General features: G+C 38.7%; 1 protein-coding gene across 1 annotated transcript in view; it reads right to left on the bottom strand.

Annotated features, from left to right (window-relative positions):
- The window catches only part of EDEM1 (ER degradation enhancing alpha-mannosidase like protein 1), a 33,626-nt gene that overhangs the window by 10,022 nt on the left and 7,474 nt on the right, over positions 1-16,130 (bottom strand). Inside the window, exons 2-8 of the mRNA XM_051981307.1 lie at positions 15,743-15,815; positions 11,608-11,711; positions 7,557-7,728; positions 5,862-6,045; positions 4,666-4,840; positions 3,277-3,397; positions 579-749 (exon numbers count right to left, since the gene is read on the bottom strand). Coding sequence (XP_051837267.1) covers positions 579-749; positions 3,277-3,397; positions 4,666-4,840; positions 5,862-6,045; positions 7,557-7,728; positions 11,608-11,711; positions 15,743-15,815 — 1,000 coding nt within the window. The remainder of the gene's footprint in view (positions 1-578; positions 750-3,276; positions 3,398-4,665; positions 4,841-5,861; positions 6,046-7,556; positions 7,729-11,607; positions 11,712-15,742; positions 15,816-16,130) is intronic.

Genomic DNA, 16,130 nt, shown 5'->3' with positions numbered 1-16,130 from the left:
AAGCAAACATATGGCAAATCTGTGAGAAGAGCTCTTTCCATCTACCCAGTTAAGCCCCAGAGAGTTATTTAAGACACATAAAGGTTCATTTGTCCAGGATCCAACAAATGTTTCAGAGGGTAGATTTGAACTAAGGTTTTCCAATTCTAAGCCTAGCATTACATCATTCTATCCAATATAATACATCATTCTGATACTCTCTCTGTGCATATCCACACACAAAGAAATCATATATATATATCTCAAATCATGTATTACATAATTATTATATATGAGATATGTACACACATGTCCCACCACAAATATATATTTACTTACACATACACACACACACACACACACACACAAAATGTAACCCTGGACTTAATGCAAGTCACTTACCCTCTAATTAAAACAATAACACACAGACAGAGCAGTTATGGACCTACATTTATAAAGGGAGTTTCCTAAAGCAACAAAAACCCCAGGCTAGACCATACATAGTTCAATAATATTTTTACATGTCTACTATACAGATATGTAAATGTGAACACATACACACATTTTTTTTTCTCCTACTGTTAAATGAACTTGCATACCTGGTAAAGGAGATAGGTTGACTCCACCAGCTCTGGCCTCAGAGGATAAAAAAGGACATCCGGGGCCTGGAGTTGCCAGTTGTATCGCTCGGGGAGGGCGCCATATCGCTTCCAGATGGCATAATAAAAGGCATGGAGGCAGATGGCATCTTCCACATCCCCTATTAATACCTAGAGAAAAGATTGAGAGATAATTTGATGGGTCACTTCCCAAAGGATAAAGCTCTTTAATCTTATTCAACAGGAGTTTCTACTCTGTAAATTTTGCTGTAATTTATCTACAGACATAGCAGAAGACACATTGCCAATGAGGATGCTAGATTAGACATATGAATAAACAAAATTATTTGATCTATGCTTGCTCATTTCATTAAAGAGTTTTAAAGAGACCAAGAAGTTTTCAGAGGTTCTATAAATGGATGGAGAAGCACTTCAATTGCCTGTTATTGAAAGAATTCAAAAATTAAATAGGCCAGCCTGTGGAGTAGTTTTGAGCGTATCTGAATGTAAGAGCATTCGCTATTGCAGGGAGGAGGTCATTTCAAATAAAGTCATACTGTGAGTGAAATTCACTCTTCTGAACCAACAAGGAACTAAGAAGCCATCTGAAGTCTCCACCCGGTTCCTCCCTCATGACAAATGGTTTTACTGCAGCCGATTCTTTGAGCCTGTTTCTGCAAACCTGCCTCCTCTCAAGTCTCCCTGGAAGCTCAGATTGGGGCAATTTGGCTACAAAAGCTTCCAAAGAGTATGTGACAGACAGAGGCTTCTACATACTTTAAAGAAAAACAGCGTTGGGGCTGCCAGGTGATACACTGGAATAGAGCACCAGCACTGAATTCAGGAAGACCAGAGTTCAAATCTGGCCTCAGACACTTAACACTTTCTAGCTGTGGGACCCTAGGCAAGTCACTTAACCCCAATTGCCTCAGGAAAAGAAAGAAAAGAAAGAAAAAAAAATAGCCTCAGCACATCATGACCAAAGGTTTGCCTTTGAGAAATAACAGATGACTTGATCAAGAGCCAATGAAGGAATAAGGAAGCAGCCTGGCCACATACTGCAAGTGAGGGACAATTGATTCATGACCCAAATACTGAACTGGACAGTAGGAAAGATACCTGAGCAAGGCTTCTACCAAGTTGAATGGACCCTCTAGGGAGGATCAGCAGAAAGAAGAGATAAGAATTGCTTCTGATGATAACCCAAGGAGGTCCGGGGTTGGCACCGCCACAATGAGAAGAAGGCTTGCTACTGTTAACATAGCTATGATTTCATCTGGGAACAGAGCTCCCAACACCAATTAATGCAGGTTTGCACTGGCTCTAAATTTGGGCTCGAGTCCTCTAGGGCACTGAGAGGTTCAGCAATGTGTCCCTAGTGACAGTCTGTGTCGGAATGAAACTGAACCCCAAGTCTCCCCGACTCAGTGCAGCTCCCAATCCACTACGCAATGGGTGAGATTATAGCTGTAGTGCAAAAGTGACAGGACAATGGGGACCATCTATAAGTTTTGCTTTGGATGGCCTAACTACTGAAAATTAAGGATTATAAACTAAAACCTACTTAAAAAGGAATTCCCGATTTTCGAGTAGAACAGGAACAAATATATGCCTGGCACACAGTAAGTGCATAATAAATGCTTTTTTAACTAATAAATAGTATTAGTCTTAGAATCTCAAGCACTGAAATCACAGAAGCAAAACTGTCCCTCTGCTGCCCAATAGAAGCCTCTTAGGCCTCCCCAACAAGTAGCCGTCTCATCTCAGGTGACCACTCTCAGGATTGGGTAACTTATAACCACCTTTACAGAGCAGCTAAAGTGCTTCAATTACCTATGTGGATATCTTCTTCCCTTCACCACTCACCCATCATTTCTAATGGTTCTGCCCACAAATCAAAGTACTCTAAATATCTGAAGAGTGATCATGCTTTTGGGAAATAAGTGACTATCCAGAGGTGAGCACTGGAAATTCAGTCTTCTGTGGAAACACTTCACAAGCTGGCCCAATCACATAGTGTTTACACATCTGTGACAATATGACCAAAGATATAGTAAATCTGATTATCCAGATCTCATTACCTTATATTCTGGAAATTCTCCTGTCTCCTCTCAATCCCTAAACACACTGAAAGGGAAAGGGAGAAAGGGAAAAAGAAAGGGAGAAAGTGAGGAAGGAAAAGCAAGCAAGCAAACAAAAAAGAAAGCAAAACCAAGAAAGCAAGTAAGAAAGAGAAAGAGAGAAAGAAATAGCAAAAGCAAGAAAGCAACTATTTCTAAGCTCCCTAGATACCAAGTTGCATATACAAAATGTTAGTTTCCAAATCCTTAGTCATTGTAAGGCAATTTCCTCACACAGATTGAGGCCTGGAAAAAGACCCTAATTCAGAAAGGTCAAGGTCACCCACTGCATCCCATGCCATCACTAGTCATCTTGACTTATGTTTTGCCACTGGACTTCAAAGCATCTGGAGGAGTGAAGCCAAAGACTATAGCTTCCTAACAGATCTGTGTTTGTATTCCAGCCCTGACATTCTTAGGCACAAGACATTGGCTTTAAAAAAAAAAAAAAAAATTGACCAGAACCTAAACAATTCTCAGAGGTCATTTTCCTGGAGGCATCAAATCAGTCCAAAGAAAGGAGCATTCGCTACTCTAGATATTCCTTTCTTTTCCAAGAGAGCTCAGCATAAACCTACCTGCAATCCAGGGAAGAAGGCCTGCAAAGAATCGATCCACGTATTCATCAGCTGCCCACTAAACATGTTCACATTCACATAGAGGGGAGGGTCTCCTTCACCTTCGTTACAAGCTTCCCGGCTACAAGAAGAAACAAAACAGACAGGGCTTTGGTAGGTTACGCCATTTCTTAAAGGGAGATACTAGCTAATAGTTAATTTACCTGTTTTCCTTTCAAAAAAAAAAAATGCCCTTTTATAACTAGCTATTTGTGATCACTTTCTCTAGAAAAAGAAATCCAGGGCAATGTAAATGCAAACTGGGCTTCACCCACAAAGGCGGGTTACTGCAGTCCTCCCAAGGCAGATTCTCTTTCTAGCTCCAGGTCTACCATGAATTACTTGGATGATCTGGAATCAGGACAGATGTTCTGAATCTCATATTCCTCAACTCTAAAAATTCTAGAATTGAAGGAGGACCTAATGCATGTGTCCAATAAACATTTACTGAGTTAAATGGAATAATCCATGCTCCATGGCTTGGACCCAAAGAATATGCTCTGGGAGCAGTGTGGTATACTAGACTAGAATCAAAAAACCTGAGTTGTGGTTCAGGTTCCTGAACAAATTAACTCTGTGACTTGAGAAAATAATTCCACATCTTTAAGCCTCTTAATTTCTTGTAAAAATAAAGAGAAGGTGGACTATATCATCATCAAAAACTCTTTTCTATGATTCTATGACTGCAGAAGCAAAGTTCAAGTTTGTTTCCATTCCTATAAACAAAAAATTACCATTCTTAGTAGGTCACAGCATCATATCCTTCTTACAAATAGAGTGATTTAAGAAGAAAATCCTACAATACCTAAGATAAATGCATTATGAGCTCAAGAAAACATCAGGTACCACAAAGCAGACTGTGGAGTCAGCCAGGGTACAGACAAAATGATACATGTGGGCCAAGGAGAAGGACTCAAGGAAGAAAGTCATTACATCACGGAGAAAGGAAGGGAAAGGCAATAAGCATTTATACAGCACCTATTATGTGCCAGGAACTATGCGAATAAGCACTTTACTAATAAGCACTAATATTACAAGTCAGTTAAATGCACCACAGCAATAATCTCCCAAGATGCTGGACCCATATAATAGTAATAAGCACTTTTGTAGTACAGAAAGAGAAAATGTGATAGATCATATAAATGGGGAAAGGAAATGGGGGGTGGGAGGGAGAAAGAGGAAGAGGATGAACAAACTGGAAAGGGGTGGGCAAGAAGAAAGAGAAACACAAAAGGGGTTGAAGAAGGGGAGAAAAGAATGCAAACAACTTGAGATCTACAAAGTAATTTCAAAAACACCTCAAATTTGTTTTTGCAAAGGCCAAAAGAAATGGGCATTAGATAAACCTACCCTCTTCTTAAATAGCTCTGAATACTCCGATAGGCAGCATTAAACATCTCTAGGTCATCATCTTCTCCAAAGAGAATGTAAGATTTCAAGAGGTATTCATAGAAGGAATCCAATCCAGCACCGAGGCCACTCTGCTTTCCAACCCAGTGGCCTGTTTGGATGTTCACAACATTCCCTGAAGAAATATACAACATAGGACATTTCAAGGTTTCATTATCAAGCTTTTCTACTGCTCAACTACACATTTGTTATATGACTTATTAGAAGTAACCCCAATTTGCAGCCAGTGAAAGAAGAGGGAAAATCTTGATTGTTAAAATTTAACTCAGTATGTCATAGGGCAATGAACACTGAAATTGGAATAAAGAACCTAAGTTTAAACTCTAGCTCTGCTATTTGTGTGATGTTGGGCAAGTCCAATTTCTCTAGACTTCAAATTCTTCATCTATAAAATGAGTCAGACCAGATGACCTTGGAGATCCATTCCAATTTTAAACCTAGATCCTAAATCTCCTATGAGGTACAGCCCTAATTCTCAGCTCTTCAGAACAAAAGAAAGACACCAGGTCATCGATCACATTAGGCTACATCAATACATATAATTACAACTGGGAGTATGAGACACAAGAGATAACTAATTTTTTTCAATGATGAGCTATGGTTAACAAATATTCAGATCAAAGAGGACAGAGACTATACACTAGAGGAATATTTTACAAAGCAAAGCATAACATTAGAAACTAAACCCATTTCAAAACTTCATCTTGACATCTTAACACTACAAAATGCGCGTGCGCACGCGCGCGCGCACACACACACACACACACACCTCCTTCGAATTTAATTCAGTTTTGTGCCTGAGGTTTGGGTTTTTCCCCAGAGGAAGACACCCTTGGCCACCACCAGTATATGTTTAAAACCTAATTTTGGACACACAGAAAATTTCTTCAGAGGCACTTCTTTTTATAGCGCCCTCATTTATGAGTCAGTATGATTTACTTTTTAAAGAGAATGTGCAAGAGTGATATCCATTCAGAAGAGAGTCCTGACAGATCTCTTGGCGATACTCAAGACAAAAATTTAAAAGAAAAGGAACTAGAGGGGAATCTGAAAGGATTCTTATTCCTGAGAAGTGACAGGCCCAGAGAAGGGGGAAATTAAAGGCTAAAAAAGGGAAGGAGGAGCAGTAACCGCACCTAAGAGCCCGGTGTCATTGCTGCGCAGATTCCAAAGGGCCTTCACTGCTCGCCTTGCCACCCACTCAAATGTCGAGTCCCCCAGCAGGCGGCTAAGAATCCCAAACTCCACCAGCAAGGAGCCAGCTCCAGCAGTGCAAGTCTCATTATTGCTGTCAGGGGGAACACCGCTCTTGAGATTCACCTGGAGACAGAACAGCACAGGGGCTGGGTGGGCAAGCCCACTCAACAAGATTGTGAAGAGTGTGACAGAAAATTACGAGAAAACCCCAACTCCTGATCCACTGAGCTACGTGTCCCTGGTATCCACCTGCAAGACCTCTTGAAACATCAATCTCTGCAAACTAAGCTATTCTGAACAAGATCAGAACCCACACTAATATTCAGTTTTTAAGAAACCATGAACTTTTTGTTCTTTGTGGGATTACATGCCCCAGCAGCCACCTGCATCCTCTACCCAGTTCTGGTAAATCAATCTTATTTTGCATAAAGGAATATTCTTGGTATGTATTCTTAGTTCTACTAGAAAGCACCCTCTTTGCAGGTGATTCAGCCCCTCTAGCCAGAACAAGTATAAGACCCCCGGAGATCAGGGGCATCCCAAAGAAAGGAATGGCTTAGCATCACACATGACTGCACCCCTTTCCTTGTGAGTAGGACTGAGCAATTTTGACTATTTCTATCCTTGCTGTGCTGAAGTTGCTGGCTGCACTCAGACTCTAGCCTTAGGTGGTCTTCCTCTTCCCTAAACTTTGCTTTGTTGATAAACTGCTTGCTAAAGCATCAGCCTTGCATTTCATGGGAATTCTGAACCTCTCCAGACTTTTCCCAAAACACCTGCTTACAGTTCTGGGTCAAAAGAGTATCACTAGGAATGTGTACAGGCACAATCAACATTTATGTGACCCAGGGAAAGGCCCCAAAAAGATAGTTAATGAAAAATCTAGATGTCTACATCATTAATGAGAGGCATTAGGGGAAACCAATTCAGTGTCACTGGCTATACCACATCACTGCAGATGGTGGTTTTTCCATAGTTATAAGAGATTCTGAGCACAAAAGTGCAGGACATTCAACACTATTTCATCACCAGCCAGGCTCCAGGCTCTGGCAATTCTCATTGATACCCAAGGGTTTGATTTGCCCTCTAGAGGAAGCAGCTCTGAACTGGAATGCAAAAAGGTCTGTTTGTATTTAAATCAGCAACGGTCCAGTGTGCAAGCCACAGCTGAAAGAAACTACCCTTAAAGCCTTAGTTTCCATATTTGTAAGCGGAGGAAATCTGACCAGATGGCTTCTAACTTCAGCTTTAAACCTATAATCTGTTGAATTCACTCAGCAACTTTTATGTAGAACCTAGTGTATGTAGGATTATGTTAGGAGAGTCTAGAACAAATAAGAGACTGAAATGGAGATCCCTTCCTCAGGAGGCTGATTATCTCGTGAATGCTACACTGTAACATGAAATGACTAAAGGACATTCACAGGGCAATGCAGGCAAACTTAAACTATAGCATCTGGAAGGGAAAAGTCCCAGATCTATTACTCCAAAACTACTCTGTTTCTTTAGTCTGCTCTCTCCATCTCCTCCCTCCTTCCCATCTCCCCAAAAAAGGTTTCAAAGAGTAGAAAGAATATTTCATTAAATAGATAGTCTTCAGACTGTTTTTAGACAATGCAAATAGGTTCACCTACCCGAGGATAGGGAATTCCAGTTTTTGTATTTTCAAAGGCAGGAAGCAATCTCAATGCCAGATCCCGAGCCATATGCAACAATTCATTATCATAATCCTTAATTGTCATGTTACCAAAGGGTTGTTTGGAGTCAGTTATTATCCTATGGGCAGAAAGGAGACTTCCGAGGACCCTATTATGAATAAGAAAAGAAAAAAAAAAAAAAAAACAAAGATATTCTCATATTATACATGCGAATATATTTATAACTCAAAAGAATTAGATCTTAGTTCCATTCCCTGTAAAATAAAGTGGTTAGATGGATGAGGTCTATATTCCCATGGTGAAATCTGTGATCAGACTCAGAATAGCAGAAGACTGCATATTTTCACAGAATAAGTGCAGAATATCATCTGGAGCCAGAGGAATGCACTTGGCCACCATCTCTGGACATCCACTTCAGTCCTAATGAAACACAATAATGGTCTGTGTCACCCAAATAGAGAACAGCTATTTTATAGGAAGATCACTCAAAGGTGCCTTTATAATCCTGATTATTTAAATGAATGAGATTGACCCACTTATGGGTTCCAATTATTCCCTGGACTAAATAACGAGCATTTAAAGTGACTACATCCCAGGCACTGTACTAGGTACTAGAATTACAAATATTAAGAATGAAACAATCTCTGCTCACAAGGAGCTTACAATCTAACATATTTAAATATATAGAGAATAAGTAGAATCAAATACAAATAAATATAGAGAAGAGGGGAGACAGTATATCCAGAAAGACTTGACAGATGAGGTTGTAACTTGAGCTAAGTCTTAAAAGAAAAGTGATTCTATGGAGCAGAAGTGAGAGGGGAGGACATTCTAGGCATGAAAATGTACATGGGAGTAGAATACTGTATCTAAGAACAGAGAGGTCAGTTTAGCTGGAGTAGGGGAAAGGAAATAATGTATAATGAAACGAGAAACCCAGGATATGAAAAGGCTGTGAAAGGTTCCTAAGGCCAAAAAGAAGAATTTACATTTAAGCTAAGAGTAAAAAGATCCATCGGAGTAGAAAATAGGGAGGGGAATGGTCAGATTCGGACAACAGGGTGAAAAACAAGTTGACAGAAGCAGGAAGGACCTGAGATAGGAAAACCCATTGGAGGGCTATTGCCATAATTTGAATGAATCACGGTGATGGCCTGGTGCTGCTGTGCGAGTGGAGAGAAGGGATCAGAGGGAAGAGGCTTCTAAAGGCAGGAATGGCAAGATCTGACAACTGACTGTGTATGCAGCAGAGTAAGAAGCCAAGGACAATGCTAAGGTTAGAAAACTGGAAGACAGGAAGGGTGGTGGCACCTTGACAGAAACTGAGAAGTTTGGAAAATGAGATGGTTTAGGAAGAAAGTCAATGAGTTTAGTTTTAAACATGTTGAGTTTAAGATGTTTTGGGGAAGTCCAGTTTGGAATGTTCAAACGGTAATTTCTGGTGAAGGCTTGAAGATCTGAGGAGAGAGTATTATTTATCTGTGAATCCACTACATAGAGAAAACATCAAACTCATAGGAGCTGATGGTGTTATGATGTGTAAAAGTGTGGCAGGAGAAGGGTGGGTGAAGAGAAGAGAATTGGGGTACACAAAGAAGGGGCAAGATATGGAAGAAGCAGCAAAGAAGACTAAGAAGAAAAAGTCACATAAAGTAGGAAAAGAACCAGGTGTGAATAGTGTGATGAAGTTCTAAAGCTGAGATGCTTTCAAGAAAAGGATTATCAACACTGTCAAATGCAACATCGAAGTCAAGCAAAATGAGGACTTGGAAAAAGTCATTAGATCTCACAATTAACAAATCATGGAACACAAAAATATTATTTCAGTTGAATTTTGAATTTGGGAGCCAGATTCTAAAGAGCTGCTGAGGAATAAGTGAGAGAAGAAGTGGAGGCCATGAGTGTCAATGACTTTCTACCTAGAAATTTGGTAAGGAAAATGAGGAAAAAGAGAGGACAATAACTATCCTTTAAAGGAGACAGTTAGGATTTTTAAGCACTAGTGAAGGTTTTTCAAGTCAGGTGAAGACCTGGGGAGGTTTGAAGGCGAGGGATGATTAACTCACAGGTAGGGAGGGAGAAGTGGAAAAAAGGTCAGAGTAGATACCATGAGAAGGAAGACTTGGAAGAGCTTGAAGGAAGTGAGATAGGAAAACAATTAAAGAAGAATAAAAGGATTACCTTGCTGCAGTGAGGGTTCAGATGAAGCTGAGTAACTAATTAATAATGTACCCAAGTTGGCACAAGTGTGTAATTTCCTCCAGCTCTCTTCCCTAGCATATTACAAGTGGGAGGAAAGGAAGCAGATGGTAAGAATCGCCCAGAGCTGGAATGTGGCAAAGGAGGAGCAGCAACAGGACAAGGAGTTAATAAGACAAGGAGCAGAGAGATCTGGGAGTTGATAACAGTATGCAACAGGAAAGGTTAACAAGGGGAGAGTGACAAGGAGGGGAGGAGGGGAAAGGAGTGAAAGTGAAGTCTGACCAGGAGGGGAATAACCAGATGAACTGGGAGAAGAGAGAGTGGAGGCATAAGGAAAGAGAAAAGGACAGCCAGAGGCAGAGGAAAGTTGGAGGTCTTGATAAAGGAAATGAAGGACACTTCTCAGCAAGGTTGAGATCCAAGCTATGACCACCCTACCACCACCTCCCCCATACACACAGGATGAAAATCATGGAAAAGGATTGTAGGATTGAGAAGGTCCTGAGGATTAAGGAGACTGAGAAGCAAGATAGCGGATGGATCTGAGGGAACATCAATGAATGCCAAAGATCCCTCCAAAAAGGGAAGAAATAGTAGAGGATAATAATCTTTTTTATTAAAAAACTCCTAGTAGAGCAATAAAAATTTATCTTTCTTGAAGTGTTAACATATTTCCTCAAAAATTAAGCTCCTCCTCTTTGGAAGGATTTAAGTATTCAAGAAAAACAGAATTATGTGGCCAACTTTAAAAAAATAGTCTCCATCACCCAGGGCCCACCTAGGGGGATAGGTTTGGCTGATAAGCAGTCAATATCCCCTTTACCACTGGGGTCTACTGGCCATTAAAAGGGAAGGGATGAGGAAGGGGAGACGGAGAGAAGTCAGAGAGAAGAGATGAAAAAGAGATTTCTGAAGAGATAAGCGTTTTCAAAGTTAACTGGCATAAAGCCAGTAACCCAGTGATTTTTCAGAATGGAAAAAAAAAAAATGAAAAGGGTACTTTTAATCAAAAAATAACAACTTGACAGGGTACAACATACAAGGAAAAGCAAGTCCAGAGCCTACAGTACTCCTTAAAGATAAAGAAGGCAATGAACAATCAGAATTCCCCTTCTCTCAGGCTCAAAAAGCCAAGCAGACCAGGGGCCAGTCGGAGCTCTGCGGCAACAACAGATGTGTCATTTCACCTCTGTCAAAATTCAGTTTCCTTAATTATGAAGTGGGGATTTTAATACTTGTCTACTATCCAGGGATGTCATAAAGAAATGTCTTTGTAAGCCTTAAAGCACCAGAAAAATGAGCTATTATCACAAAAGGAAAACAAGACTGGTCATCAAGAGATGCAATCTAAATCTGGCAATTCTTCAGTGAAATAAACATTTGTCTTTAAGAAAACAAAGAAAAAAACATTCTTCTTATTCCACATTTAGCTACTTTGAAACTTTTGCTTACCATTTGTCTAAATTATGTGAACTTCTGTCACTTCAAAATGAGACAGCTAGGTGGCCCAGTGGTTACAGCATCAGGCCTGGAATCAGGAAGCCAAATCCAGCCTCAGACACTATAATCCTGGGCAAGTTACTTACTTGCTATTTGCCTCAGTTTTCCCAACTGTGAAAGGGGGAAAATAACAGTACCTATTTTTCAGGGTTGCTGTGAGAATCAAATGAGATATTTGTAAATGTGCTTAGCACGGTGCTTGACACACAGCAGGCACTCTATAAATGCTTATTTCTTGCCCCTTCCCATCCCCAACTTTACAACTGGGGGCACCTTTGATTCTACAGACAAAAAAATTTCCTCAGTCAATCTTGTTTATGATTACCTGATTGTGGCCTCAAAGACTTGGACTGTGGAGTCTTTGTCAAATGAAACTGTGTTGATCACTAATTTCACTGCCTTCTGGAACTCTGATGAATTTCCCATTATCTTGAAAGAGGAACATAAAACATTAAAACCGCTTAAAATGAAATGGAGGCTGCAGATGTTTTAGACAGTTGGGCTACTCCCACATAAGCATCTGGATGTGGTGTTGCAATCCACCCAGGCAAAAACAAGAAGCTGAAAACTGCAAAGGTCCCAGTTATATAATATGTCCTATCAAGGAATAAATTCATCTTCTTGGGAAACCCAAGCCCTTTTTCCAAAAGTCAAAGGTACAAAATTACTCTCCCTTTCCACCCAACCATTCCCTCCTACTCAAGATCAGTTCCAACAAAAATGCATGGCACATTGAGTCTACAAAAAACAAATAAAACAAAATAAAAAACTTAGCATTTTGCTCCTTTCTCCATAAATTCATTTATGAGCTTTGTCTACAGGATTCCAAATATCTAGTTGATGATTTCAGAAATACATCATCTCAAAGAATGGGTGGGTTCTTTGTTTTTTAACTTTTTATCAAGACACAGACATCACGTCACTTTGGTGTTTTATGTTGTTTGGAGTTTATTTGTTTGGTTGGGGGTTTTGTGTACCAATCAAAATACTTAATTCCTTTTCTTAAAGAGTAATCTATAGCAGTCATTTCAAGTTGGTATAGAATGAATGGAAACTAATTCACTTTATCAACAATTGTTTTCAAATCTGGAATCTGAGAGGATAATGGGAAGAGAAGTGGTACACAGTTGGAGGGCTTAGATTCAACTCTTAGCTGGAGAATGTGGAATAAATCACTTACACTTTTTTTTGTTTCCTCATCTGTAAAATGTGGATGATAATATTTGTGTTATCAATCATGTGGGTTATAATAAGACAAGTACTTTGCAAATCCTAAAGTCCACAAGGTTATAAACTTTAAAATGTTATATAGGAATTGTTATCATTGTTGTTATTATTTTGCATTACTGTCTACTTCTAATTCAAGACAACCATCTTCTCTCCCATAAACTTTTCCTTTGACTTAAGCCATGAAAGTGACTATTCTTTTCTCAGATTCTGTTCCTGCAGTAGTGTCAAACAGCTTTAATTAACCATGTCACTGCTTTGGTCCATTCTCCCAGAAAATCAGGAGTTTTCTAGAAGACAGCTGGAATCAGAACCCAGAATCTCCCAATGCTTAACTCCTTCCCTCTTTTTAAGGACCATGCAGCATGCTGAAGGTTGCAACAGCATCCAGAGGAACGCTCAAAACTTATTTGTGACATTCCTATGACATAATGGTTTGACTATTTAACACACTGTGCATGAAGATCACCCCAACAGTGAAACTCTGCAAAATAAGGATCATTTTAAACATGTAAAGTCCCTATGTTCTACAAAGAAAGCCACCTAAAAAAATCATTGATTTCTTTTTTAGAAAGGATAACTTTTGTAAGCAGATGCAGATCTCTGCAGTATGAAGAATCTTAGCAAAAGGACTCAAATTCAAAATTGCTCATCTAGAGAAGTCATCATCCCAGGAGGTTCTGAGTGGCATCTCCTCTATAAATCACTTCTCAGATAATTGAAATCAGATGAAAATAAAGACCAAGGAAGTCACAAGGAACTAAAAACAAGAAGCCTTTGAGTATTTTGGGAGACAAGGGGGAGAGGAGGTTCAGTAAGTTTAAATATATAAATTACATATTTATATACTATATTATAATAATATACATATTATATATAATTAAAATATATTATATTATTATAATACAATATATAATAATATGATAAACAAATAATTTAAATATATTTAAAAATATATTTCTTAGACTTAACTGATGCTAAGTGAAGTGAGTAGAACCAAGAGAACATTGCACACAGCAAAACAAGATGGACTTGGCTCTTTTCAACAATGAGGTGATTCAAGGCAATTCCAATAGACTTAGGATAGAAAACACCATCCTCATCCAAAGAGAGAATTATGGAGACTGAATGTGAATCAAAGCATAGTATTTTCATCTTTTTTGCTGTTGTTCATTTGCTTTTTTTTTCCCTTTTCTCAAAGTTTTTTTTTTCCCTTTTGATCTGATTATTTTCATGCAGCATACCAAATATGGAAATATGTGTAGAAGAATTACACGTTTAACTATATTGAATTGCTTGCTGTCTAGGGGAGAAGGGAGAGAGGGAAAAAAATTTAGAATACAAGATTTTGCAAAAGTGAATGCTGAAAACTATCACTGTATGTATTTGGGAAAATAAAAAGCTATTATAAATTTTTTTAAAAGATTACTAAAAAAAGAAACTAGAGAAAAGTATATATTTCCTTCTTCCTTTCCCTCGAAAATCATAAGATTTACATATGAATAGCTAGCATTTATAAAGCACCTACTATGTGTCAGATATCGTATTAAGCACTTAACAAGTATCTTTCCATTACATCCTAATAACAACCCTAGAAAGTAGACGCTACTATCATTCATACCTTACAGATGAGGAAACTGAGGTCAACAAAGGTTAAGTAACTTGCCCAGGATGACACAGTAAAGTGGGTTTTGAACTCATTTTCCTGACTCCAGGCCTAGCATTCAATCTACTACACTACTTAAATGCCTCAATCAATCATTCTCCGTGGCTAGAGGCACAATTGATAAAGTGCTAGACCTGGAGTTAGGAAGGTTCATCATCCTGGGTTCAAATCTGGCCTCAGACATTACGAGGTGTGTGACCCTGGACAAATCACTTCATCCTGTTTGCCTCAGTTTCCTCATCTGTAAAATGGAGAAGGAAATAACAAACCATTCGAGTACCTCTGCCAAGAAACCTCTAAAAGGGGTCACAAAGAGTCAGGCAGAACCAAAATGACTCATCAATTATCTTATTTATCTCATTTAATCCTCACAATAAATCTATTAGGTAGATTTTAAAATGTGTCAACCCTATTGTATTTTTTTGTAGATGAAATGAGGCTCTGAAAAGCTAACAGAATTCCTTTTTGGCTCATGGTCACACAGAGGTATACATTAATACCCTAATTCTCTGACTCTCACAGTTTACCTGATACTCAGTAATGTGGCCCTTTCCAACCTTCAACCTCTGATGCCAGGAGTAACTGCCCAATTTGACATTTTCTCTTTGTAATATGTTGAAAAGGAAGGCAGCAAGCTCTGAATAATGAACAGCTCAGGGTCATGTTTAATTTTAAAAGATACAAAACTAAAATCATCATGGGTACACTGGTTCAGTAAAAGCAGGTCAACAAGAGTGGAGAAGGAAAGGGCTACCATAAAGGGAGGGAAAACTAGAACAGAGAAGCGGATGATTCAACAAAAGGATTCTGTATTCTCCCAATTCTCTCCCACCTGGCTGGATATTGGACAACTTTCCCCAAACTTACTAAACCCCAAAAGCTAACACACAAGACTAGATCAAAGGAAGACCTTCTTATCATAAATTAATAGAGAATAGAAAGTGGTACTTTGGCTTTCAGATGGCAAACTACTCCTGGAAATCATGTCAGAGGATAATCCAGCTTCAGAAAATAGGCTGAGAATATGGGAATCCCTGTTTCTTTCTCCTATTAAAAATATTTCTATTCTATCATTTAAAAAAAAAAAAAATAGCTGCTCTATTACTATAAAAGATGAGGCCTGCCTGAATAAAGATATCCTCAGCCTCAGACATGATTGTGCCCAAACTTAGGATTATCTGGTTTGTCCATTTGTCTGTTAATGGGTAGTTCTTTATGTAATTTTGAAAACTTGAAGAAAAGTCTTTTCTTAGAACTTCCTTATCAAAGCACAAAAGAAGCAAGCAAAGAGAAAACGGTGATCTCTCAAAACCTAATCTATTTAATTGTTAGCATGTTCCATATTCTCCTCCCCTTTGAAAAATCAGTTTTCAATTTCTCCACTTTCTCAGTTCCAAAAAGAGCAACAATCTGAATGCATTATCTTACACTGCTGCCTTATGTAGCTGTCATCTTGGATGGTTTTTTCTTATACTTAAGACATCCTTTGGAAAGAAATAACAAAGATACTACTGAAAACCAACTGATTAAATTAGAAATTTTTTAAGTAGTTAAGTTAGCCACTTACTGCAAGTGTATCCAAGGCATCCACCAGGGTTAATGAATAGTTTCCTAGAACATCATTGATGTTCAAATTTGAACTGAAATAGAAACAAAATGAAACATTATAAAAGTCGTGAATGGTATCTTATATTCATATAGAGATTTATACCTAAGATACAAAACATTTTCATACATTATTTCATTTGATAAACACAACAACCCAGTAAGGCCAGTAGTGAAAGCTCTATTGTCCCCTTTTTACCAAATAAAGAAAACTAAGGATCAAAAGAATTAACTGACTTGCCCAAGAATATAAAGTTGGAAAGCAACTGGACTCTAAGCCCAGGCTTTTGATACATAGAATATTTTGTTTTCTTTCCAGATGGTCCATTCTGCATCAAGTTAAGCTAGAT

The sequence above is a fragment of the Antechinus flavipes genome, chromosome 1 (genome assembly GCF_016432865.1).
Source record: "Antechinus flavipes isolate AdamAnt ecotype Samford, QLD, Australia chromosome 1, AdamAnt_v2, whole genome shotgun sequence".
Lineage (NCBI taxonomy): Eukaryota > Metazoa > Chordata > Mammalia > Dasyuromorphia > Dasyuridae > Antechinus > Antechinus flavipes.
Note: the sequence above shows the minus strand (reverse complement) of the source record. Positions and strands in the feature narration are given on the sequence as shown.